Below are 25,295 nucleotides of genomic sequence, written 5' to 3' on the forward strand. Positions count from 1 at the left end.
ATTTCCGTACGCTGCTCTGGTTCGCCAGAAGCGGCATAGTCATGCTGGCCACATGAGCCGGAAGCTGTATGCTGGCTCCTTCGGCTAATAAAGCAAGATGAGCGCCGCAACCCCAGAGTCGTCCGCGACTGGACCTAATGGTCAGGGGCCCCTTTACCTTTATAGATTTTCTATAACTTAGAATCTCTTGCAAAACCTTTATAATTCTGTGAAAATCTAAATTCCAATTGACTTTTTATCTTCTTTGAATAAAAATAATGCACATAAAAACAAACCACCTTCAGTACATGCTCATCATTTATTGTTCTTTAATGTAATGTCTAATAAATAGAAACATAATTTAGAAAAGAGATATACATATATATTCATACATTTTTTAAAAAGTTCTTAGACTATAGTTGGGCATTCAATATATTCTTTCAATTTCACTTAGAGGTTTTTTTAAAAAACGACAGTAGTTTAAAGTCATAAGTTTATTCTGGAATTTCTTTTGGAGTTTTCTTTAACTGAAAAAGGCATTTTTTTCCAGTTATAATAGAGAAGCAGCAAAAGCTTTTTTTAGAAAACCAGTAGAGGGGAAGATAAACTGCTGCTCATATCACCTTCTTGTCTCTCTCATCACAGTACATAAGCATAAAGGTGTAACGACGCTTAACCCAACATGGAAGCTTAACTTTTTAAATTTGTCCTAGTCCCACACCAAATTCAGAACAAATCCATAACAACTTCAGAGTGCATTTTGCCAAGTCCTTTTTGGGAGTCATTCATTCTGTAGTGATGTACATAAACACAAAAACAGCATGGCTTATTTCTGAATGAATAAATCAACCAAGGTAGCTTTAAAATAACTCCATTTGCATTACTGATTTTACTACAGATAATGGATGGGAGCAAAGGAGTATCAACGATCAACATCTGCTTTGTTCCTTCAGTATGCAAAAAGTTAATCAGCCCAATCCATTAAATGCAGTCCACATTTAGGTACCATAGTACAAAGTCCACAAAAAATGTCTTTCACTGGGGCCAACATAATGCACTTTGCAATGTGCTAACTTTCTACATGCTGTGCTATGTGGAGATCCTTCTGCTACTCCTCCAATTCTGGGAAAATGTCTATTTTAAACCTTCTTTCCGGTGAAATTACATACAGTTAACAACTTTAAATTATCCACAGCAGAGTTCTCTGTTTTAAAGGTTAATAGCATAATAGGGACTGGATATAAAACTGATTGGGCCTCTTTAATTATGCTTCCTTCATTTTAATGAAATCCCAAAGGGAAACCAGAACTAAAAGTTACTTCTCTCGGTCTCAGAGTGACTTAAAAATGAAAGAAGAAGCAGTTGCACTACCTGAAGTATTTAATGTGACTGTTTTGTGCTCCTCTGCCCAGTTTTTCCAAAGCATAGCTCGCTTCTCCTTTCTGCAAACCGATATCCACCTCCTGCTAATGCAACTGGTTTTCCAACACAGCTAGTATAAATATGTATAATCAATATATAGATATATAGTTTGCATATAAATATTCAACAACACACTTCAGAAGCTGCAAAAAAAATTTGTTTTACAGCTATAATGCAATTTCCCATGACCACTGAGGTGTGAATCTTGAAGGCCGGTTAAGATATTGGCAACCACACGGGAAAGAGGAAACGCTCCTCATGGTGGTATCTTCTCCAAAATGCTGAGAATTTTACATGCTGTTGCTCATGGCCAGATAAAGGATTTCCTTATGAAAATTTGCCTGTGCATTTACCAGATGAAACAGATTAAGAAAGCTGCTGTCTTCCTCATCGTGCTCCCCTAAGTGAAATAAACAAGAGGTTAAAAAAAAAGAGATACTTTTATGGAAACAGATTTTGCAGAATCTGCTTAAAATGTGCAAGTCTGTGGACTATTCTTAGTGGCTACCCTATCTGTGCTCTATTAGTGATTTGTGATAGCACTGATTGCATTGTTGTAAACGTTTAATGGCAAGTAGCGAGCAGATAGCTCACGCTGCTGCATATTCATAGTGATTGGGTAGCAGATATTAAGTTTTAATTTATTTTTCACTTCTGCAGTGTGAAGCCATTTAGAGAATTACACATTTATAAGGACACTCAACTCTGGGTGCTCACAGAGCTTAATTTGAGCTAGGACTAGAAACTGGGTTGTTCCTTTTTTTTTAAAACGCAGGTTGAAAACTGCAGGAGTCCAACTTCAATATTTTGAATAAAAACCCAATGATGATCAAGGATGAATTTGTTTTTCAAAAAGACAATGAAGTAGAAGAGAAGAGAATACAATCACAAATCCGAAGCACAAAAACAAATATATGTTCTGTTAGTTGCCCTGAGGGCCAGACAACACAATGTATGAAACACATTGCTGTGGTTCTGCCCCCCACTCCCAGTAAAGTAATAACTATGAGCTCAGGATTGGGAACACTGAAGGTGCAGAGAGGGTTTTAGATTTTCACAATGCAGCCCTGATAAAAATCACTCCCTGGAGATTGTTTGCTATTTGCCCTTGCTATTGTCACTCCATGACAGCGCTGCACACAAGTCAAATAGCAGCCTCACTAATGTGGTCCAAAGGAAAGCAGAGCAAGATGTTTGGCACCAGCTTGGCTGCAGGAGTTGCCAGAAGGAGGCATACAAAAACATTACAATTATTATCATTAATTGCATAATTAAGAACATAAAAATGACTTTAAATGATATTTTGGAGTATGCTAAAGAGGAACCCTAAACTCAGGAAGACGTTTTATCAGAATATAGAATCAAAGAGTTAGAGAGTTGAGGAAGATTTTGAAGGGCAAAAAACCCCCTGGAAATTTGTAGCTACAGCATCCCTTATAGGGGACCATCCAACCTCTGCTCTAGGGCTGCCATACGTCCTGATTACTGGGTTTTCCTATAAAACAATTAACAATTTTGGGGTCTTCCTAAAAAAAAGAAAAGAAAAGAAAAAGCTCAACAACCTTCAGAGTGTCCTGGTTTTTACTTTTGGCAACCCTAAAAACCTCTTATGTCTATGATCTAGCAAACCTGCTACGTGTGCTATCTGTCTGACAGAGCTCTCACTTCAGAGCTCAGCCAAGCAGCCTTGAGACAATGCATTAAGTGAAACTATTTCCTGCACCTAAACTACCTAATTTGTGTGAAAGGCTATCGGGCATTTGTGAATTTACATGGAGCAGAGGCACCCAGTGAAACTAGCTGACAGGGAGAAGCAGCAATTAAAGAAATGAGCAGGTGACAACGGTTCTGCTACCTGTAGGATTTCTTACCGGATATCACTGACTGCAGAGCGTCCATGATAATGTGTGCAAAAGAATTCTCCACGCCTTGCAGGAAGTTGTTCCTTTCACCCGAAGTACTGAAAACCTTGCAGACTTTCTGCATCATTTTAACAGCCCAATCCATGCAGTAGAGGTCCTTCTCACATACCTGGGACAAGAACAGAAAATAGTTGTTGATCTTTGCTTCTTCCCTTTTCACTTCAAAACATCAGTGATGGGGAATCTATGGCCTGCACATTGGCCCATCAGCCTGTTTTGCAAAACCATGTCCACCTTTCCTGTGCTTGACGTCATATATGACATCAGGCGCAGGAAAGTTCAAGCCATGGCTAAAAGGAGGATGTGTGCTCCAAGTGTACTGCCAATTCTTCCTTTGCAGCCAAAGGTCAGCACTTTCTGTAAATTTAGTAATATTATGCCCAGCATTGCTACAGTGCTTTCAAATGTTCAAAGGGATTTACATAATCTTTACAACAACCCTGTGAGGTAGACTGGTATGATTATCTTCATGTCGTAGAATAAAGGGCCACTGAGTGAGGTCATGATAGAAGCGAGACCTGAACCAAGAGCTTTCCAATTCATAGCCCAGTTTTTTAGCCACTGTACCATGCTAGCTCTCAGCAGGGATTGGTTTGCTCAGTCTTGCATGAAAAGCGGTATCTACCCTCTTCTTCTGTGCAACAATTGAAGGTACAGAAGTCTGTCATCCCCACACCCCGCTGCATTTGCTTGCCTGACAGAAAAAAGCAGGAAGATGCACTTGTTATCTGTACTAATTTGCCAGACATCACAGTGTAGCTCTGACACATATTGTAATGCAGGCAAAATGTGTTAGATGCAGGGCATTTTGACACATTTTTCGTGTGTGTGTGTGTGTGTGTGTTGCTTGTGTGTGTGTGTCTGGCGTGCAGATTCCAACTAGCCTAAATGGGAACCAGGCTATTAAGAGAGTAAAATGTAGCTGCAAAACCCAAATGAATTATTTCTCCAAAGTGTGTTGTACAAAACAAATGCTTTCCCTACTTAAGAGCAAAATCGTGCAGTGGGCAATACACAAAGCGACATACTTGGATGCTGCCATAGAAACACCCTAAGGCAGGATAATTAGTCTTGCAGTATTCACAGAGATAATATTAAACTGTCTCTTTCAAAACTTTGCTGCAATTTTGTTAATTTTGGCAAGTAGCCTGAACACTGTAATAGAAAAGCTGGTGCAAAAGGGCCAAATTAAGATGACATTAAACGTCTCTAGTTTTGTCTTCTTCTAAATAACAGGCAACAGAGAGGGAGAAGATAGTAATTAGGATCAATACTGTAGGTCATAAGGAATAAGTTATCCCACCTGCTGTGGTCTTAATAGAAATCTCTCTCTCTCACACACACACCCACACCCGAGCTATTAGGCCTGGGAGGCAGCTTCCTTTGAGGCCATTTTCTTCCCATGCCAAACAACAGTTTCAAGGAGGAGGTGTTTAATAAAGACTGTGGTGGAGTGGGAAGTGTTGGCTCCTCCCCCCCAATGCTATTGTATCAATCATTTCTCCCAATCTCTGGCCATTCATAGCGGCCAACTCCTAGGGTCCAAGGTCCCTTCGCTCCCCCCTAAAAGATTTGAGGGGGCTGCCCCCTCCAAAGTTGATGGCCATTGCCATTAAAATTATGTGTGTGTGTGTTATGTCATGTGATTGATTGTGTGGGGTAGGGCTTACCTGCCGCCCCCCCCAATATTTTATTCAAGTTGGCACCCCTGGCACCCTTTATTTTAAAGAAAAAGTAGCCATTAAATGCAATGGTGCATTTAACACCATGATTAACAACTGCAGCTCAGTGGTAGAGCATATGTTTTGCATGCAGAAGTTTCCCCCACTCCAGGTTCAATCTTTGGTATCTTGAGGAAGGGCTGGGTAAAAAAAACCAAAACAGCCTGGAACTCTGGAGAACTTCTGCCAGCCACTGTCAACGATACCGGGGTATGTGAATGTTGACTTGGTATAAGGCAGCTTGCTGTCATGTTTCTATAGACAATGAGTCTGGCTTTTTTTGATATGCCTTAATTTTTGAAAAAGGTACTACAAGAGAAGGAAAGTTGCCTGTTCATTGCTACTCACCAAAGCCAGGAAAACCACCAGCCTCGCCAGTTCGATAGCTCGACCGTTCACAGCTTTACTAGCCATAAAAGTGAAGCAGATATTGTTTCCACACAAGATAAGGAGCCGGGCACTGTTTTCCAGAAGCCAGTCACGGGGAACCACTGTTATAAAAGTAAGATTGTTTTTTTTAGATATTCGAAGTGTTTTAAAAATACGTCTTCAGCTTTAAAAAATAAATAAAAATACTGCCTTTGTTAGTTGTATTTCCTCAAGATACAATACAGCACCAATAAAGCACATCTAACCAACAAATCAGATAATAAAAAATATGAGCTACAAAACCAACCAGCTTCTCAGCCAAGCAATAAAATGCCAAAATCCCAAAAAACCTGGAACAATCTACTGCAGAGAGTAAATAGAATCCAGCACCTCTCTGTCTCCTTTTACAGTTGTACTTCGGGTTGAAGTTGCTTCAGGTTGAGCGCTTTCGGGAATGCATTACTTCTGGGTTTCATCGCTTGCGCATACGGTCAAAATGACATCACGCGCATGCGCGGAACCAGTGAAGACTCAGATTGCATTCGCTTCAGGATGTGAATGGGGCTCCGGAACGGATCCCGTTCGTATCCAGAGGTACCACTGTACTATTAAATAAGGCAGACTTCCTCAACCTGGAGTTCTCTAGATGCTTCCCTACATCTTCCAGCCAGCATCTCCTGCTTTATCTGTGTCCAGATCCTCATCTCCCCCTGTGAATGGTGAAAACACATGGTGGCCCCGTTGCATCTAGTTTGGCCCTCAGAGCCAATCTGCGTAGTCAGCGAGTCATTCTGAATTGTGGGCAGCATGTATCTTGGCTGAGTGTGTGCACATTGCAAGATGGCTGTGTTATTGCTTCACCTTGTGCCGACATTTTAAGTTTCCCAGTTTGTGGCCACAGCTTATTGAACCACTGCCAAGTAATTGGGGGGCATGTCAAACTATAGGTCTGGGCACATACTGAAATGTCATGTTCAGTGAAACTATCCTGCCATCCAAGCAAAACACTCAGTCTAGACAGAGTCAGTTCACAATTCATCACCAGCCCTGAGTCATGTGAACTGGCTCTGAATGTGGCTATGTCGTAATCTTCCGGATTCTTAGGAGAATGAGTACAAGAAAGGCAGTACTGTACCTGAAAGTTCATCCAACAAACTGATGACATCATCTGCCGTCCACTCTTTTGCTTCTGTGTCATACAGTAGTTTAATGGCATCTGCCAACCCTTTCAAACTGGTTTCGTCTGCTGGACCGTCAGTCGTTTTCTGCCAAACCACGTGCCCTGAATTACATTAAGGACAACAGTAACTCAGTAGAGGTGACTGCACAGTGCACTACACACAGACACACACACATCAACATTGCAGGGTTAGGACTGTGGCAAAATTACCACAACTCTTTTAAAAGTTAAGTAGTATTATAACTAATATTTTAACCCCCCCCAATTGATTGGAAATATAGAAGATAAATGTTGAATCAGGGTGAGGTATGTGGGTTACGCAGGTGGCGCTGTGGTCTAAACCATTGAGCCTAAGGCTTGCCGATCAGAAGGTCGGCGGTTTGAATCCCCGCAATGGGGTGAGCTCCCATTGCTCAGTCCCAGCTCCTGCCAACCTAGCAGTTTGAAAGCATGTTTGAAAGTGCAAGAAGATAAATAGGCACCACTCTTGTGGGAAGGTAAACGGCGTTTCCATGCACTGCTCTGGTTCACCAGAAGCAGCCTGGCCACATGACCTGGAAAAACTGTCTGCAGACAAACGCCGGCTCCCTCAGCCAGTAAAGCGAGATGAGCGCCTCAACCCCAGAGTTGTTCGCGACTGGACTTAATTGCCAGGGGTCCTTTACCCATGTGGGTTACTAAAATGAAAGTGACTGGAAAAGATTTTTCTTCAAAGTCAGTGTTAATGTATTATAGTACTACAGTCCTATTATGTTCAAGCAGCATTTTGCTAATATTTTAATATTAAAAGATATGTAGCCAGATAGGCTCCATATTGCTAATCAGAAGATTGATGGAAAAATGAATGATGATATGAAATGCCTACCAGGAAGGTTATACTGAGTGTGTGCTGAGTTGCAATAGAGTCACCTGACTGTCTACATGACTGTCTACATCAGAACTGTGCCTCCTTAAAAGATGGAAGTGTCGTGTTAAGGGCATTTAAACCTGTGTAGGAGATCATGTTACTCTTCTGAACGTCTCAAAAAGAGTCAGACTTTCTTCAGAAGAAAAGGCAAAAGCACTGGGAAAACATGAGAGGGCTTCAAGTGGATGATGATGATGCCATGTGAACCCCCCCATAAAATGTGAGTGAGTCACACTAAATGCCTACCAATGCTTTGGTGTCAGGTACAATTGACAGCACTTGCTTTTTCACGCGAGGTGACTTTGTTAAGTTTCCTGCAAAACTGACACAAGGGAGCAGTAGTCTATGGGCATGGAGAAGCACTGCTGTAAACTAGACATGGTATTTTGGAAAAAAGAAGCATAGCTGTGTAAGAAGACACAGATGGGAAATAATATGGTGGAGGGGTGAAATGACAGAAAAACGAATCTTTCCTCACACTAAACTGTGAAAATCTGTCAAGCACTTTCTTTACTAGCTGAGGCAGGCCAAGTCTGGGGGCAATGTGTAAGATGGTCCCTTCCTTGCAAATGCCAAGGTTCATCAATCAAATTGTGCCTTTCTCTTCTCCTAAGGAGAGGGCATGAAACAATTACAATGCCTGTCTACTGCAGCATAAAAGGTTAGAAGCTGGTTCCACACCTAATAAGGACAATCTCTTCAACAAGAATGATGTAAATCAGAATACTTTCATGATGCTTTCCCTAATACAGTGGTACCTCAGGTTACAGACGCTTCAGGTTACAGACTCCACTAACCCAGAAATAGTACCTTGGGTTAAGAACCAGGATGAGAACAGAAATCGTGCAGTGGCAGTGCGGCAGCAGCAGGAGGCCCCATTAGCTAAAGTGGTGCTTCAGGTTAAGAACAGTTTCAGGTTAAGAACAGACCTCCAGAACGAATTAAGTACGTAACCAGAGGTACCACTGTACACTGAGGACTTCTTGCAATTGCTATAAAATTTTAGGGTGCACGCACGCACGCACGCGCACACACACACACGCACACACACAGCTGACACACAATCCACAGAAAACCAATCCTTCTCCCTCCAAAATTTAGGAAATATTCCCTGAAAAAAATTACACATTATTTTAGCACACAGAACAATCTTGGTTCTCCTAATGACTCTAAATATTTCCTCTGCAGAAGAGAAACCTTTCCCAATAATTCTTTCTATTCTAAATACTTCAAATCCTGCCTTAAGGGCATATTTTGTATATGAATAGGGTGGTCCTGTGACCTGGGTTCAAGAACTAAAGTATTTACCATCTCAAAAGAATGGCCAGACTGCCCAGGTAATGCAATCACTAAAACATTATCAGGTATCCTGGCAGACAGGAGAGAAGCCACACACTCAAATTTCTGTGGCAGACCTGCCTCTTTCTGTGATGTATGCATGATGCTTTTTGGGTGGTCTTTGGCTAAGGGGTTGGACAATGCCTAATGTCCCTAAAAGGGGCTTGCACATCTTTGTTCTGGGTCTCTCACCTCCTTGCAAGGGGGGGGGGGGACTTTGTTGCAACAGAAAAATAAAGATCTGCCTTGCTTTCCCTGAATCCTGCCTCCATCCATTCTTCTCTGACCCATCATGGACTCATGGGAATCAAAGTCCCTTGGGGAGTTGGACAGCAAAGGCCAACCCCAATTCTTTCTGCAACAAAACATTTGGAATTGCATAGGCAGAATTTACAGGTAGCCTACCCATATATTTCTACCTATTACAGAAAGGTAGCCGTGTTGGTCTGCCATAGTCAAAACAAAAAAATTTTTTCCTTCCAGTAGCACCTTAAAGACCAACTAAGTTAGTTCTTGGTATGAGCTTTCATGTGCATGCACACTTCTTCAGATACACTCATAGGTTATTAGAAATAAATAGGTTATTTCTACCTATGTTATAGATTCTATGCCTTATTACTTAAAACAGCTTACCATCCAAGTTAGAGGCAGGCCCAAACAGTATATATAGTAGCCGGGCTTGATTTACCATAGGCCATGGCTTTAAAATACGCGTCAGCCAAAATGCCGAATCACTCCGATGAATCCAATGGTTCAAAAGAACACTGCGGCAAAAGATCCGTATCCTCAGCTCCAATTTTCGGGCACTTCCTAAGACATTAAATCAACATGTAGGAATCAGCCTTGGTACAGAATAGCCCAGTTTTACATTGCTGCAAATAATAGCAGAAAGTGAATTCTACAGACTCAGGCTGCAAGAACATTACTGGTTTAAAACACAGCTCGGTCACAGAATCGTAGAATCAGAAGGGATCGCAAGGGTCATCCAGTCCACCCCCCTGCAATGCAACCTCAGTTTCGATTGAAGCTGGCTTGGGGAAAATGCAGGAAAAGGCAGCATTCTGTAAGAAGCAACAGGGCTAATGTAGATAGATATGATTTATGGCTAATGTTGTGTATGTACCGCTTCCTAAAACAGTGGGGGGGGCACACTGGATGCAAAATAAATGGGAGTGTGTACACAGTCTCAGAATCAAGGATCTTGCCCTTGCCTCGATGCCTTCTGAATTCAGAACAAGAGGGTTGTAGGACACCATTCTCCCTCACACGGTGTATTTACCAGGTTTGCTGCTGACAACTGTCTGCACTCTCCGGGGTAAATTACTCAACTCACAGAGGAAGTTATAAACCCGATGACATTCTAATTCATCCCAACCTGCTGTTAAAGTCTGAAAACGTTACAGAGAAAAACAAAAACAAAAGTAGATACATAAAGATCACCAAATCACTTTGATAGGTCCAACATCTCTTAGCTATGTATATATTTTTTGTGTACAGTATTCTAATATGACTCAGTACTGAGCTCAAGTTGCCTGACTCTACTGTCCTTGGGAGGGAGACAATGAAATTAATGTAAGCAGCCAGGGGAAAGTAGCAGAATTAGAGGGCTGACAGGGGAGACAGATACTAATCCTCCAAAGATGAAGAGCTGCATCAAATACCTGGGAGGCAGTAAAAGAGTTATAGCTCTGCCTTTACCAACAACAGGAAGAGAATGAAACAGCAAACAGTAAAAATATAAAGCCATAGAGCGAACTCTTTGTTGCAGAGAGAATATCACACCTTCAAAAGGGAGTTGAGGCTCCTACAAGTAATTTGAGAGCTGGGAACAAGGCAAAGGTAAAGGGACCCCTGACCATTAGGTCCAGTCGTGGCCGACTCTGGGGTTGCAGCGCTCACTCGCTTTATTGGCTGAGGGAGCCGGCATACAGCTTCCGGGTCATGTAGCCAGAATGACTAACACCGCTTCTGGCGAACCAGAGCAGCGCACGGAAACGCCGTTTACCTTCCCGCCGGAGCAGTACCTATTTATCTACTTGCACTTTGACGTGCTTTCAAACTGCTAGGTTGGCAGGAGCAGGGACCGAGCAACGGGAGCTCACCCTGTCGCGGGGATTCGAACCGCCAACCTTCTGATCGGCAAGTCCTAGGCTCTGTGGTTTCACCCACAGCGCCACCCGCATCCCTCGGGAACAAGGTAGGGGGGTCCATATATCTACACAGTAATACAGGTGGGAAAATTAAGATTCCCAGGACAGATGGAGGCATATTTTTTGTCCATTCCAGAACCCCAGTCATAAATTCAGGTCAGAAGGATTCCCTCAGAAGGATTTTGTAGCGACACTCATTTAAAGCAAATTTTACAGTGTGCACCAATATTTCCAAATTACTTATTGAAAAATGAAGTATTGGGTATTTTCCCTATGGGAGCATCCTCAGTGATCTCTAACAATCCAGTTCTCCCTCTTTCTGTCACACAGAGATTCGGAGAAATGAATGGAGTAACACTGACTTCTGATTATGATTTCTATGACACATTAGTGCAATTAGCATTTTGGAAAATAACAGACAACGCATATTTTTATCTGTGATGACCAAAAATAGGTACTACAGGTGAAAACCAAGTCCCCAAAACTTTGTTTTGTTTCAAAGCAACCACGGAACCCAAATGCTTTTCTCCCTTAAAGTATCCTTTACCTGTAAAAATACTCCGTAACACTGTAGTCCTAAACAATGAAATGGATCTGAGCAGCCACTAAATTTAAAACAGGAAATCTATAAAGATAAAAGAGGGGTGGAACCTTCAATTTACTAGGCATTTTAGGAAGCATAAGGCAATTTGCATGTGCACATGTACAAAGGTGGGTTTTTAAAAAAGCTGTTATGCTTACTTCTGAAAGTATCTTGTGTATGTACTTCAATCTCTCCTTTGTAGGTAGCAATAAAGTACACCTTTTTAACAACAGGCCTGCAAAGAAAGAAAAAAGCACACAGGAATATTTTGAAATATTCTGAATTGTACTGTATTGTATTGCCAAACCCTGCACGCCCATGCTGTTAGGAGCCAGAAGCCCGTTTATTTAATAAACTAAATAATAGGCTACACACTGTTAATAGACAGCTAGTTAGGATAGTCAGATGGCAATGACTTTTCTTCTTCTGTTTCCAGTAAATCATTTCCTGAACTACCCTTCCCACTCAAAGCTTCCTTGCTTTTCTGCTGTCACTTCCTTCTTTCTTTCTTTCTGATCCTCCTACTTACTCAAATTTTTCTAATCCTACTACTCACTCAGAACTGTGCCCTTCTTGCTGCAAAAATTGCTGACCTTTTTTTGGGATTAGGCCCCCGAAACAGACTTTGGACATGTCTGATTTAGGCTCTGTGAGCAGGCCAGCACTGACTGCTCCATACAGCCTCTCTGGCACACATCAGGTATTACACAAATGTTTATTATTAGCATTGCTAGTTGTAAATTGATTTAGTTTCATTTACTTAAAATGACTGTTTGGACTTAAAGCCACATCAGCTGGATAAAATGAAAGTGCTCCAGATTAATTGGTTTATGGATCAGTCTGTAAAGCTGAAATCCTTTGAGGCCTCTGCCAACTTTGGCTCCTTGTGTTGAGACTTGCACATCAAAGCACCTCAGAAATGGTTGTTTATAAAAGGTCATGTAAATAGCATTTCAAGCCTTGCAAGAAAGGTCGTGTCAACTGTAAAGTGACAGTTACTAAAAATATTTACATTAAAAAGAAATACAATAGAATCTGAAAGTACACTGGGGGGAACTCAGCTACCCTTGTCCATCATGGAAAGAAGAGCTTTTGACTTTCTTCCAAGCCATGTTAGAGGATATATTATTCTGAATTATTATGGCATAGCACAGAAGGAAGCAACAACAGAGCTGTTTTTTTGATGTAGAATTTGGAACAGTTTGTTTGTAGTAGGGGAAAATATTTCTCAGCCAGTGGAAACTTATGGTTTAAATTTTTATTTTAAAAAACTAGGTCAACAGGAAAACTGGTAGCGAATTCTGAGTGGGAATGCTAGAAATATATTTGGGGGACAGGCAAAGAAGGCTGAGGGATGAAACTGTAAAAAGAGCTTTTTTGCTCATTCAGCTGCTGAAACAGAGAACTAATGCCACGTAAGGGCTAAGGTCTTGGAACATAGTCCTTTGTCCTGTGTTCATAGCTATAAAACTCCCTTGGTGACCATTTTGCTATTCCAGAAGGAGCAACACATTTTGATCATTTTGTAGTGCTGTTTCCCCTGGCCGCCAGCCATGCTGCCTGGGGCTGATGGGATTTGGAGTCTAATAACATCAGGAGGGCCCAGATAATTGTAATTTTTTGTGTACAGTTCTGGTTGCCTTATCTGAAAAAGGGTATTGTAGAGCTGCAAAGGTTTCAGAAAACAGCAACAAAACCAACACTTAGGGCTTTTTAGTTAGTTTTTTTTAAAGGCAAGTAAGAGAGGACATGATGTAGATGTATAATATTATGCATATTGTGGAGAAAGTAGCTAGAAACTCTTCTCTCTCTAACATAATACCCGTAGCCATTCAGTGAAGCTGAATGTTAGAAGATTTCGGGCAGACAAAAGAAAGTACACCACACATTGTAAAGTATGGAAATTGCTCCCACAAGTTATAGTGGTGGTCACCAACTTGGAGGGCTTTAAGAGATGATTAGCAAATTCATGTTGTATGAGGCTATGTTCTACCTCCACTGGGACTCACAAACAAGGGAGAACGCCATTATATTCACGCCCTGCTTATGGGCTTCTCATTTAGGCATCTGGTCAGTCACAGTGAGAACAGATTGCAGAACTAGATGGGCCTTGGGCTTGATCCAGCAAGGCTCTTCTTGTGTTCCTTTTGTAGAAGCCATCTTTCAAAAGTGGGAAACTTGGGTTGCTGTGACCACCACAGACTTGCTGAACTACATGGGCATTATTCAATTCCTGACTTGTACATGGAACTGATTTCATCTTTTTTTTTGCAGGATGTAGCAAGGGTATGTTACAACTAAAGACAGAGGCCATCTTGGTTCTGGTCCTGGAACATCTGCTCCTAGCCTTGCAGGCCTTTTCCCAACTAGACTGGGAGAGTGGGGCCCTGACTGACTCCAGCTACAAAAGCTGAGGCTGCGGAAAAGATTCTTGGGCTGAGGTGTTGTTGTGGGGGTGCTGTTGCAGGTGGGCAGGGGGAGGTTGTTGCTTTTACTGATTTTTTTTTTTTGTATCTTTATTTTAGATCTCATGATTAATGTGGAAATTGTTCGATTTGATTGTTTGGGACTACTTTTGTTATGTTGTCATTATCTATTTTTTATGTTGTAAGCCACCTTGAACATGGCTTGAAGTATGGAAAGGTGGCATACAAATAAAATTATGTATGTATGCATGTATTGTATGTAGTAGAAAGTATTAAAAAGAACTACTGTTCTCCTTTTTTTGGTCTTTCATTGTAAACCAAAGAAATTTCCAGCAAAAGTCTTTGAGACTTGAGATTTATGCTCATCTGTTGAGAAACTAACACTTGTTCCACTATATGACTGAAACTGGATCTGGATTAATTGCCGTAGAGAAATTACCCTCCTATCCTGCTCAATAATATTTCCCTGTTATTTTAAAAGGATTCAATTTGTATCTATGTTCTTATTCTCCAGTTAACCAGGATCTTGAATCCTGGCTTCTTTTTATTTGATTGAAATCTATTTTTGTGTCCCTGGAATAAAAAAAAAAGTCGTTGTTGTCACCTAAGGATTTGTAGTGTTCTAGCATGGAGTATCCTTTCCTACAGCCAGATAGCTCAGGATTATGAAAGTCCTGCCGCAAAAGCCTTCGGTTTCCTGTAGGAGTTGAGATGTAATTAATAAGGCGGCTGCTGACAGTCTTTGATACCATGCTTAGCATGCTGATATCCTTCACTGAATAAAAGGAGGAAAAGAAAAAGAAAAACACACACAACCATGAGCCCTTATTCTCTAGAAAAACATTGTTGCTTATCAAGTCAATAATTCACTTTATCTTAGACAAAGGGTGGCCTGAGGATTCATTGTGGCCCCCAGTGACTTAGTATCAGACCTTCAGAGCTCAGCTAATTTTTCCCGTCACAAGACACAGGCAAATAGCTCTTTTGCCCTTTCCTCTCACCCATAGAGGAGGGAGAAAGGTTGTTTTCTGCTGCTCCAGAGAAGTGGACACGGAGCAATGGATCCAAACTACAAGAAAGAGATTCCACCTAAGCATTAGGAAGAACTTCCTGACAGTAAGAGCTGTTCGACCGTGGAATTTGCTGCCAAGGAGTGTGGTGGAGTCTCCTTCTTTGGAGGTCTTTAAGCAGAGGCTTGACAGGAGTGCTATTAAGCACAGGCTATGTCAGGAGTGCTCTGATGGTGTTTCCTGCTTGGCAGGGGGTTGGACTCGATGGCCCTTGTGGTCTCTTCCAACTCTATGATTCTATGATTCTATATGAGGTTCAACAGAAACATTTTCCCAGAATGCTTATTATGAACTTCAGGATGCTGACTATTCCAAGATTACTGTTGCTCTTACAAATTAGTTGACAAGCTGGGCTCACAAGGTGCTTTGCTCCCCTTGTTGCTGCACTGCTGGGAAAGAAGCAGTAGGCTGGGCCTGAGGAGCAAGCCAAGGAAAAAAATTTGCTTGTTTCCTGGCAGTGCAGCAGGAGCAGGACATGAGTGAAGCACCTGCAACTAGCATGCCACTCGCTCACATTAAAACACAGTTTATTTTAACTATGTTTTAATGTGATATGTGAACCAGGCCAATGACAAGACACAGTTTAATCATGTGACTAAGTACGGTAAGTCCTTCTGTTTCCATTGTTCAGGCTGTGAGTGCTACTGCTTATATATAGTCAAAATGGCACAAGAATAAAAGGGACACAGGGAACCCACAGCTGTGCAGAAATATAACACATCTGGGGTGGAGGCAGGACTCTAAATGGAGGAGGGGAGGGCCAAAACACCCCAGTAAGAACTGAGCATGCTCAGTGGCCGCATAATGCTGGGATGACTGTTGAAGAGAGGAGAGAAAGAAGAAAGAAAAAAAGATAATCAAGTGGAACAGAATGGCTAGAACCCTGAACAAGAGCAATCTCCACTGCAACATTTTCTTGCAGGCTCCAGTTGTCTTCTAACTCAATTTCTTAGTCTGAAAATCGATGTCTCATAAACAGGAATTTAGCTTTTCCACAATGTTACTGATTATGTTTCGGCACCTTTATTACAAGACCTTCCATCCCATTGTCCTCTCTGCCCCTTAATTGTTGGAGCCTTTCTCCCTTTAATTAGTTAAATCTGATTCTTGTGCATATTCATCCATCCACCAAACAGGTATTTTGGGGAGGCAAGTAATTGTTTCTGACCTTGCACAACCCTGAGTACTTTTCAACTCCATGGAAGCCCTTCTGCGCACTGCATAAGATACCAGTATATATGTACAGCAGGCAGGGATGGGGACATTTTTCGTTCCAAGGGCCACATTCTTTTGTGGGCAAGCTTCTGGGGGCCATATACCAGGGGTGGCCAGGACCAGATGCAAGAGTAGGCAGAGCAATGGGCACACCTGTTACCTTTGTACAGTAGGTTACATTCCGGCCATGCAAAAGTCAGAGGTTTCTATACCCACATATACCACACACCTCCCCATTCTCTTTCCAGGCAAGCAAGAGGCATTGCCACAGCTAAAGGCACATTCCAGCCAGGCAAAAGGAGTCAAAGAGGGTGTGGGAAAGAGTTCCTAGGGCTGAACCAAGAAACCTGAAGGACATTTGGTTCCAAGGCCTGAGGTTCCCCTGATGTATGGACCAGGAGTCTACAGTATAAACTAGGAGTTAACATTTTTTAAAAAAACCAATGTAGGCACTCTATACTGAGAGGTAAAAACACATACAGTGGTACATTGGTTTATGAACTTAATCCGTTCCGGGAGTCCGTTCTTAAACCAAAGCGTTCTTAAACCAAGGTGTGCTTTCCCATTAGCAGCGAGGGACTCAATTTACAAATGGAACACACTCAACTCCAAGGCAAAGTTCACAAACCAAAACACCTACTTCTGGGTTTGCCGTGTTCTTAATCCAAGTTGTTCATAAACTAAGCTGTTCTTAAACCAAGGTACCACTAAATATGTCCCAAAAGCATGAACAGTGGCATAGGGGCAATTGGTCCCGAATCAAAACAAGCCAAAGAAGTATACCACAGGACCACTGGTACAAAATACTCTGCATCTCAATAAACAATAACAGATTGCCACTGTCAATTATAAATGAGCAGCCACCCCTGATAAACCAAACATAGTGGCTTGCCACATATGAACTGGCAGCTAATGTGGTATGCTACATTTGGCAAATGGGGTAGAGCTTTTGTAGCAGATACATCACAAAGCCTCAAATTCTCACCTGGCAGATATTCTAAAACCATCTGAAAGATTTCTAAGGGGAGTGCTTTGAAATCCCCAAGGGTTGACAGAGATGGAGAATCTGCATCCAGGGTGCTGCTAAACTTGCTGGAACGACGGTAGCTTCGTCGATATTTCTGGTTTGGAATCAAGGTATAGCTGGTTCTTGCAGGATATGTCATCCTTCTTCCTCGGTTCATTAATCTAGCCTGAAAAGCGGGAGGGAAATCCACAGTATAGAGATAAGAAAATGAAATCCACAGGAAAAATGAAAGGAACAATGAGCTCAAGGACTATAAAATGGCATGATTGGTATATATTACACAAACAGGGTAAATGTTGAATTTTATAAGTATAATATACAACACATCAATCATCCTTCCAAATCTATGAGTCGTTTTCTAACATCTACTGTTGCCATACATAAATGTGACACCTCTGAAGTACTGGCAGTTCTTTGTTTTATAGCCAGAAGCTTTTCATTCAATTTACATTTATTTCCTCTAATCCGGAGAATCACAAGAGCAGCAAATAGCAATAAGCTCACTTCTGCACTCACAGGCATGGAGTGGGCCATTCCATGTCAAGTGATCCAAAGACTTTTACATTACCAATTTATTTTGCTTTCAGTTTCAGTTTCCTAAAAGTAGTACAGTGGTGCCTCGCAAGACGAAATTAATTCGTTCCACGAGTTTTTTCATCTAGCGAATATTTCGTCTTGCGAAGCACGAAATCCCATAGGAACGCATTGAAATTCAATTAATGCGTTCCTATGGTCAAAAAAAGTCCAAACAAAGCCAAATTTGGTACAACAAGAGTTTATTAAGTGCTCTTTAAAGTCACACATACTGTAAAGAGCATTTCAAAATTCAAACCCAGAATTTTTTTTAAAAAAACAGCAGAGTGGCCCAATGGTCACAGAAAATCATAAAAATGCAGAAAAAAACACACAAGCTTCCAGATTCTTGCAAACCCCTCCCCAACTGTTCCCCCAGTCACCCAGCACACAGAAATTCAAACCCAGAATTTTTTAAAAAAAACAGCAGAGTGGCCCAATGGTCACAGAAAATCATAAAAATGCAGAAAAAAAACACAAGCTTCCAGATTCTTGCAAACCCCTCCCCAACTGTTCCCCCAGTCACCTAGCACACAGAAATTCAAACCCAGAATTTTTTTTTAAAAAAACAGCAGAGTGGCCCAATGGTCACAGAAAATCATAAAAATGCAGAAAAAAACCACACAAGCTTCCAGATTCTTGCAAACCCCTCCCCAACACCAAGTCCTTGAATTCCAAACACCCCAACCCAAAATCCAAAAACCCCCAAAAAAGTTTTAAAAGTTTAACTTAACAAATGGCTGCAAAAGAAGTTTTGGAAAAGCTTCAAAAATCACCAAAGTCTTCAAAAACCTCAAAAAAGGCTACCACACCGCTTGCTATGAGTTGCTCCTCGAAGTCAAGTCGCAACTGTACAGTATTAACGGTTTTAAGAAAAAGGAAACAAACTTGCAAGACATTTACGTCTTGCGAAGCAAGCCCATAGGGAAATTCGTCTTGCGAAGCAGCTCGAAAAACGGAAAACCCTTTCATCTAGCGAGTTTTTCGTCTGGCGAGGCATTCGTCTTGCGGGGCACCACTGTATAAGAGAAGGTCCCAGATCTCAGTTGTTGTTTTTTTATCTCATTCTGTTACGAGGGTTTGAAATTTCAAAAAATTGACAATTTTGGCCTCGCTGGACTGCACAAAAACCTTAAAGGCTCAGCCCAGAATTGAGATATTTCAAAACTAAAAATACAAATCTCTTCAGAACTTCATGGGCTTTAATATGATATGCCACGTGATGGACTTACTTTAGATTTTAAAGTTACATAATTTAAAATTTTAAAAAGTGATTAAAAATTAATATGATTAAACATTTCCATGAGCTTCCTGCAAAATTTCATCTTGGGATCTCAATGGAATCACATTAAAATATATCTATTTTTTACATACATGTTGGCTTTATTGGGTTCTATTTAGGATAAATGGCTCTTTCTGGAGTAAAATATAACAGAATAAACAAGACTTCAAACCTATGACCAATATGGGTTTACTATCATTACACTCTAGGCCTCTAAAAAACCTGCTTAGTCAAGACAGGAGCCTAGAAAAATGTTTTGCACAACAAATCAATCATCATAATAAATGATGCTGTTTGTGCATATATCTGATTTATTCATAGAAAAGAAACCATAAACATTCAATATTTCTGACTTCTTTTCTGGCTCTAAATGACTTGTAAATTCTCACAGCTTGAGAACCCATATTTGTTCCAGTAACAGTGCACAGATAATTTCTGAGCCCTTGCACTTTTTGTTTTCTTCTTCTTCTTTTGCAAAATATGCCTCAACAGAAGTACAATATTTGACAGCAGCTTCAATTTTTTTGGCAGATATTTTTCTCTAGGTATTTTCTTTTTTCTTTTCTTTTCTTTTTTACAAACAGGGTATTTGGATTCAAATGATCCAATTTCCCTCCAAATGAAGGCTAAAACCTCCAAAGGTAGTCGGGTAGTGGCATCTCAGTAAGAATACCCAAACTTGGCAAAAGCCACAGCCTACAATGGGGAAAAATGTTTAGCAAATATACATATTCCAGAAGGAACATGGGGGGTTGTAGTCTAAACCACTGAGTCTCTTGGGCTTGCCAATCGGAAGGTCGGTGGTTCAAATCCCCGTGATGGGGTGAGCTCCTGTTGCTTTGTCCCAGCTTCTGCCATCCTAGCAGTTCGAAAGCATACCAGTGCAAGTAGATAAATAGGTACCGCTACGGCGGCAAGGTAAACGGCGTTTCTGTGTGCTCTGGCACTCATCACACTCCTCCATGTGCCAGTAGCGGTTTAGTCATGCTGGCCACATGACCTGGAAAGCTGTCTCTGGATAAACGCTGGCTACCTCGGCATGAAGCAAGATGAGCGCTGCAACCCCATAGTCGCCTTTGACTGGACTTAACTGTCCAGGGATCCTTTACCTTTACATATTCCAGAAAGGCACTCAGTTTGCATGATTTATTTACTGTGTTAAAGCAGAAATCCCATCTATGAAAGTTTACTCTGATTGAACTTAGTGTGACATGTGCCATCCTAAAAACACTTAATAAGAAATATTGACCTGAGTAAACTTGCATGGAATTAGGCAGGTAGGCTGTATAAAGGAACTTCAAAATAAAGAATACAAAAGTTAACTTCTTAACTCACAGCCTTGGAAATAACTGGAGAAACTCCAAAGTTCATCTTTGGATTAGAAAATACATACCACCACCTAGCTCCAACAACACCATATTTGCCGAAGTAATAAAATGTTGTTGTTTTTTAAAGATTGCTATGCTGCTTCCTAGTTAAACACTCTCAAAGAAGGTTACAACCAATTAAATATAGCATACAAAATATAAATGCAACCTAAAACAACCTATCTTTAAAACACACAACAAAGCAACTAGTAAAGAACAATCAATACTCCTTGATTTTGGAGTGAACACTCCTTTAAAGAGCTCTTTCCCCCAGCCCAGTTTCCTGGATGAGAAGTGAGGTGTCCAGGACAGCTTTACTGATCAGGGATTTCAGAGGTATGGTGTCACTACTAAGAAGACCCTGTCATGTTTACTGCTAACCATACCTCATTAGGGATGGTATACTCAACAGAGTCTCCGCTAATGACTTTGATGACAGAGGAAGGTAGAAAATTAGGAGAGAAGGTGCCCCTTCGTAGTACCCTGACCAAGACTGTTTAAGGCTTTAAAAGTCAACAACAGTACTTTGAATTGTGCCAAGAAATATACTGGCAGCAGACATACGAAGATTGGTCTCTGAGGCCATTTCTCGACAGTAACCTGGGTGCTACATTTTAGATCAGTTAAAGTTTCTGGACAGTCTTCAAAGGCAGACCCACATAAAATGCATTACGGAAATAAAATTTTGAAGTTATTATATAATTTAGAAGGTATGTTAAGTGGTGACACAAGCATTATAATATGGGAAAGAGAACAGTTGATGCACCAGACTTAACAAGAAAAAGGCACTCTGGACAGAAACTGTCAAGCTATAACGCTGGATCCATGAACATTGAAGTGCTGTAAGAACAGGTTGGCCACTCACACTCAAATTGACAGGTTCACCTACCGTCAACTGGTTCACCTACCATCAACAGCTCAGTCTTAGCTGGATAGAACTTCTTTTTATTGGTCTTTATCCAGCTCATTATTAACTCCAGACAACTTGTTCAGGGATTCCAGCACCACCTTGCCAAGAACTGAGGAAGATATAACAAATTATCATTAGCCTATTGCTGGCAATGAACTCCAAATTCTCAAATTGCATTTCTCAACACCTTCATGTACATGTTGAATAAGGTGGAAGAAAATACGAAACCTTGCAGCAACACAAGGGTCATCTCCCATAGGGCCGAGCAACTGTCTCCAGTCACCTTGTGGAATCTACCTGGCAGATAAGAGTAGAATCATGGTCAAATTTAGACAAGTAATTCAGAAAGATATAACAGATTATACTGAAAACTGCCGATACAGCAGTCCAGAACAATAAACATGGAGACAATGGTAAAGATTCTATTCTATACTGTAAATACATGTGAGAAGCAAGGCATAATATTTCCTTTTTGTAAATGTTTAAGATCTGTCACTCTGTTGATTTTTTAAAAAATTGCTGCCTTCCTGTTCTCAACACATTCTAGTTTTATGTCTGTATTTCTGTATCCAACAGTAGAGCCCTTGGCCCACATTAAATATTACAGAATACAGAACCTGTGGCTATCCTTCATTTTGACACAACCCCGCGATAATGTTTGCCTTCTCTGAAGTGAGGCACACAAACAAACACACCTCAGCCCTCTGTAGCATCCCATGAAGCCCTTGCTACAGAACCTGTCAGATCGTGAAGACAGATTTACGACACCTGAAAATAAACGTATATACCAATGTTCAATGAGTCTCAGTTTAGTGCCGTGTTGTGCACAGAGCAGCAATTTGAACCGGCATCTCTCATATTCAAATCCCACCCTTTATCACAGGTGGATAAAATAAGAAGAGGATATGACAAATTCAGTTACAATAAGATACAAAGAGAGAGAGAGAGAGAGAGGTAAACCTACTTTAGCTATTTTAACCCTATTTTAGCTGCCTCTCACCCAGTGTGACTAAAGATAAAAACCTTCAGTTTTGTGTGAGGCAAAGCATATAGACATGCCACAGTAGCGGGGGAGGGGACACCTAGGCCTACTGCCTCAATTTAAAATTGCAGCAATCTATTTTGGGCTATTTTTTAAAAAAAGAATTAGTATTTCACTTTGCAGAGTATTAATGACGGTATTAAGGGAGTTTAGGTTTTCTCCGCATATGTTGTTTATCTGAGGGGGAAAAATCGAAGGGTGCTCTGTTAAAATATGGCATCTGCCTGCCTGTCAGAATTGTCAGAGTAATAAAATGCTTGTATTCAGAATTAATGAAGTGTTATGAGGAATAACAGCAGCTGTGTTGGTTCCACAGAGCAATAAACAGAGTGAGCGAGAGGCTGCTTTTTATAATTCATGCATTTCCAAGCTTCTTCTTTTTCTTGATTTTGAACATTCCACCTCATGGAAATAAAAAAAAATGTAAATTTTTTTTAGAAGTGCACCACTAGCAAATTTGAAATACCCTAATTTCCCCTAATAGATAGCTAGATAAATTGTTGTAGGGTGAAATATCCTTCCATCCACCAAAGCATCCATTTTCCAGGCATATTTGAATCGTACTCATTTAAGTACGATTTAGCATCGATAATGTTTTACTTCTCGTCATTCTGAGAATGCTCTGTACATAACTTTTTGTTTGTTCCCCCCCCACTTCCCCCCTAATACAAAAAAGGTGGTTCTGTCAAAAGATAACACAGCTGTGTGCGCCTGCGTTTATAAAAGCATGACAGGCCCTCATTTACCACAGGAATGTCCTTTCTCTCAGTAGCAGAGCCGAATTAGTTAAGCCCCTTTATAACATCTTTCAAACTTCCCGCTTTCCCGCCACATACGGGGAATCAGAGATCTCCCGCCTTCCTGTCTGATCACGCCCCCTAACCATGAATACTTTGTTTTGCAGCGTTTTATGTGATGTTAATTAAACACACACCTTCCCCTTTCGGCTTGCGACTCCTTCCCCGCCCTCCTTCCTCCCAAGACGTGCGTGAATTTGGCGCGCTCATTTGTATGCATGCCGCCGGGGGAACAGCTGTGTCGCTTCCCTACAGGAGTAATTCACGAGGAGCGGGTTCGGCTCTTTGCAAAAGGGCGCCAAAAGCGACGACGGCCTCCTCCTTCCCTTGAGATATGTGAGACTGGGAAGGAATGACAGGAGTTTAAAGTCCTGCCTTAGCAACACTTTCCCGTGTCAGGTTCTCTCAGCCTCGCCTCTCACATATTTGAGGCGAGAAGGGATGACTTCTCACACATAAAGGCGTGGGAGAAAGGGCTTCTCCAGAGCAGAGGGCTGCGTTTCCTGACAGGGGTCGAGAATCCCGTTTTTCCTTTGTTTGCTATTAAAACACGTACATATATTGCATATACTATATTGCATATATTGCATATATTGCATGCATGCATGGGTATACACACACACACACACACACACACATTGCATATATAGTGCTTTTTTCTGGGGGTTCACAGGGGTATGCATACCCCCAAACATTTTGTGAGTCTTTGTACTTTTGTCCATTTACTGTATTTCTTTTTCCCAATTTGAACTATAAAATGGTGGTTTTCTTCAGTCAAAATGAGAGTACCCCTAAACATATACATATACATATATATATGCACAATGTGTGTGTGCACACACAATATATGCGCATATATATATATATATATATATATATATATATATATATATATATGAGTATGAGGGGCAAGGGAGCAGGGCAGGATGTTGAAAGTCCCTCATGCTACCTGTTAGTGTAAAAGAGTCTCTTCCAACAGCAGCAGCAGCAAAAAGTCCTCTGCATTTCTATTGCTGGCTGGCTGTGCACGGGTGACAACTTGAATAAAATATCGGGGCTGGTGAGCCCCACACCACATAATCACATGTCGTGGTGCATGCACACTACAGTGGTACCTCAGGTTACATACGCTTCAGGCTGCAGACTCCGCTAACCCAGAAATAGTACCTCGGGTTAAGAACTTTGCTTCAGGATGAGAACAGAAATCGTGCTCCCGCGGTGCGGCAGCAGCGGGAGGCCCTATTAGCTAAAGTGGTGCTTCAGGTTAAGAACAGTTTCAGGTTAAGAATGTACCTCCGGCACGAATTAAGTACTTAACCCGAGGTACCACTGTATTTGAATGGCATTGCCCATTTAACTGGGGGGAGGGGCTGCTGGTCACCTCAAATAGCTTTTTTTTTTTTTGCAGGGGTGAAGGGACCTCAGCCCCTAGGAGTTAGTTCCTATGGGTTGTACACTCTCTCTCTCTCTCTCTCTCTCTCTCTCTCTCTCTCTCTCTGTGTGTGTGTGTATTGGGATTGCACCGACTGTTGCCACACCATTTGCCTTTTGGGGCTGTTTGCCAGCAGTCCAAAAGAGTCTGTGTAAATAGCTTGTACACACTTTATTTTGCAGGATTCATATACGTGTATAACTTCACTCATCTGGAGGCACCCTCAAGTGACTTTCTAGGAATCATATAGGAACCAATTCCTATGAGGTTAGGTCCCTTTGGCCCTACCCTAATTAATTTTCAGGTGGGCTGGAAGGCCCCCAAGTTGTTGAGCATTGTCATTCAAACAGTGTGCCTCATGTGACCAGTTATGTGAGGTCGGGCTTACCCCCCCCTGCAATATTTTATTTAATTTGGCACCCCGATAGGAAAAAAGTGCATAAGACACTAACAGCACCAATGCAACAATACAAATACTGAATACTAAGCGTTCCTGCAAAGACAAAAAATAATCTGAAACAGTACATGGTACCAACCCTTTCCACACAGGATAAACACCAGTAGTCACCCAAAGTCTGGCCTT

The 25,295-nt window shown here is 41.3% G+C and overlaps 1 protein-coding gene across 12 annotated transcripts; it reads right to left on the reverse strand.

Annotated features, from left to right (window-relative positions):
* Positions 1-403: 403 nt before the first annotated feature.
* FBXO47 (F-box protein 47) lies at positions 404-23,435 on the reverse strand. 12 transcript variants are annotated; one of them, XM_053361905.1, is made up of 13 exons: positions 23,230-23,435; positions 21,670-21,738; positions 21,421-21,550; positions 17,268-17,475; positions 14,602-14,772; positions 11,730-11,806; positions 11,536-11,613; positions 10,118-10,226; positions 9,472-9,648; positions 6,549-6,695; positions 5,393-5,535; positions 3,273-3,432; positions 404-1,801 (listed from the first exon to the last, which is right to left on the reverse strand). In XM_053361905.1, exons 4-13 carry the CDS (start codon positions 17,464-17,466, stop codon positions 1,692-1,694), a joined length of 1,371 nt encoding a protein of 456 aa, XP_053217880.1. In that variant the 5' UTR covers positions 17,467-17,475; positions 21,421-21,550; positions 21,670-21,738; positions 23,230-23,435; the 3' UTR covers positions 404-1,691. The 12 variants fall into 12 exon arrangements, with proteins under 12 accessions (XP_053217880.1, XP_053217878.1, XP_053217874.1 ...); XM_053361899.1 differs by having other exon boundaries at positions 408-1,801; positions 21,440-21,550; positions 21,670-21,734; positions 23,230-23,434; XM_053361906.1 differs by having other exon boundaries at positions 408-1,801; positions 14,602-14,694; positions 21,440-21,550; positions 23,230-23,434.
* Positions 23,436-25,295: the final 1,860 nt, after the last annotated feature.

The sequence above is a fragment of the Podarcis raffonei genome, chromosome 13 (assembly GCF_027172205.1).
Source record: "Podarcis raffonei isolate rPodRaf1 chromosome 13, rPodRaf1.pri, whole genome shotgun sequence".
Taxonomy (NCBI): domain Eukaryota; kingdom Metazoa; phylum Chordata; class Lepidosauria; order Squamata; family Lacertidae; genus Podarcis; species Podarcis raffonei.

Bases quoted from the DNA above. Each gene is read 5' to 3' on its own strand.
- FBXO47 (XM_053361903.1), bottom strand. From the start codon at position 21,499: ATGAGCTGGATAAAGACCAATAAAAAGAAGTTCTATCCAGCTAAGACT. The intron at 6,696-9,471 runs GTAAGCTGTTTT...AATGTAATTCAG, and splicing joins GCCTGCCTCTAACTTGGATG to GGCACGTGGTTTGGCAGAAA. The intron at 5,536-6,548 runs GTACAGTACTGC...CTTTTATAACAG, and splicing joins TTTGTTGGATGAACTTTCAG to TGGTTCCCCGTGACTGGCTT.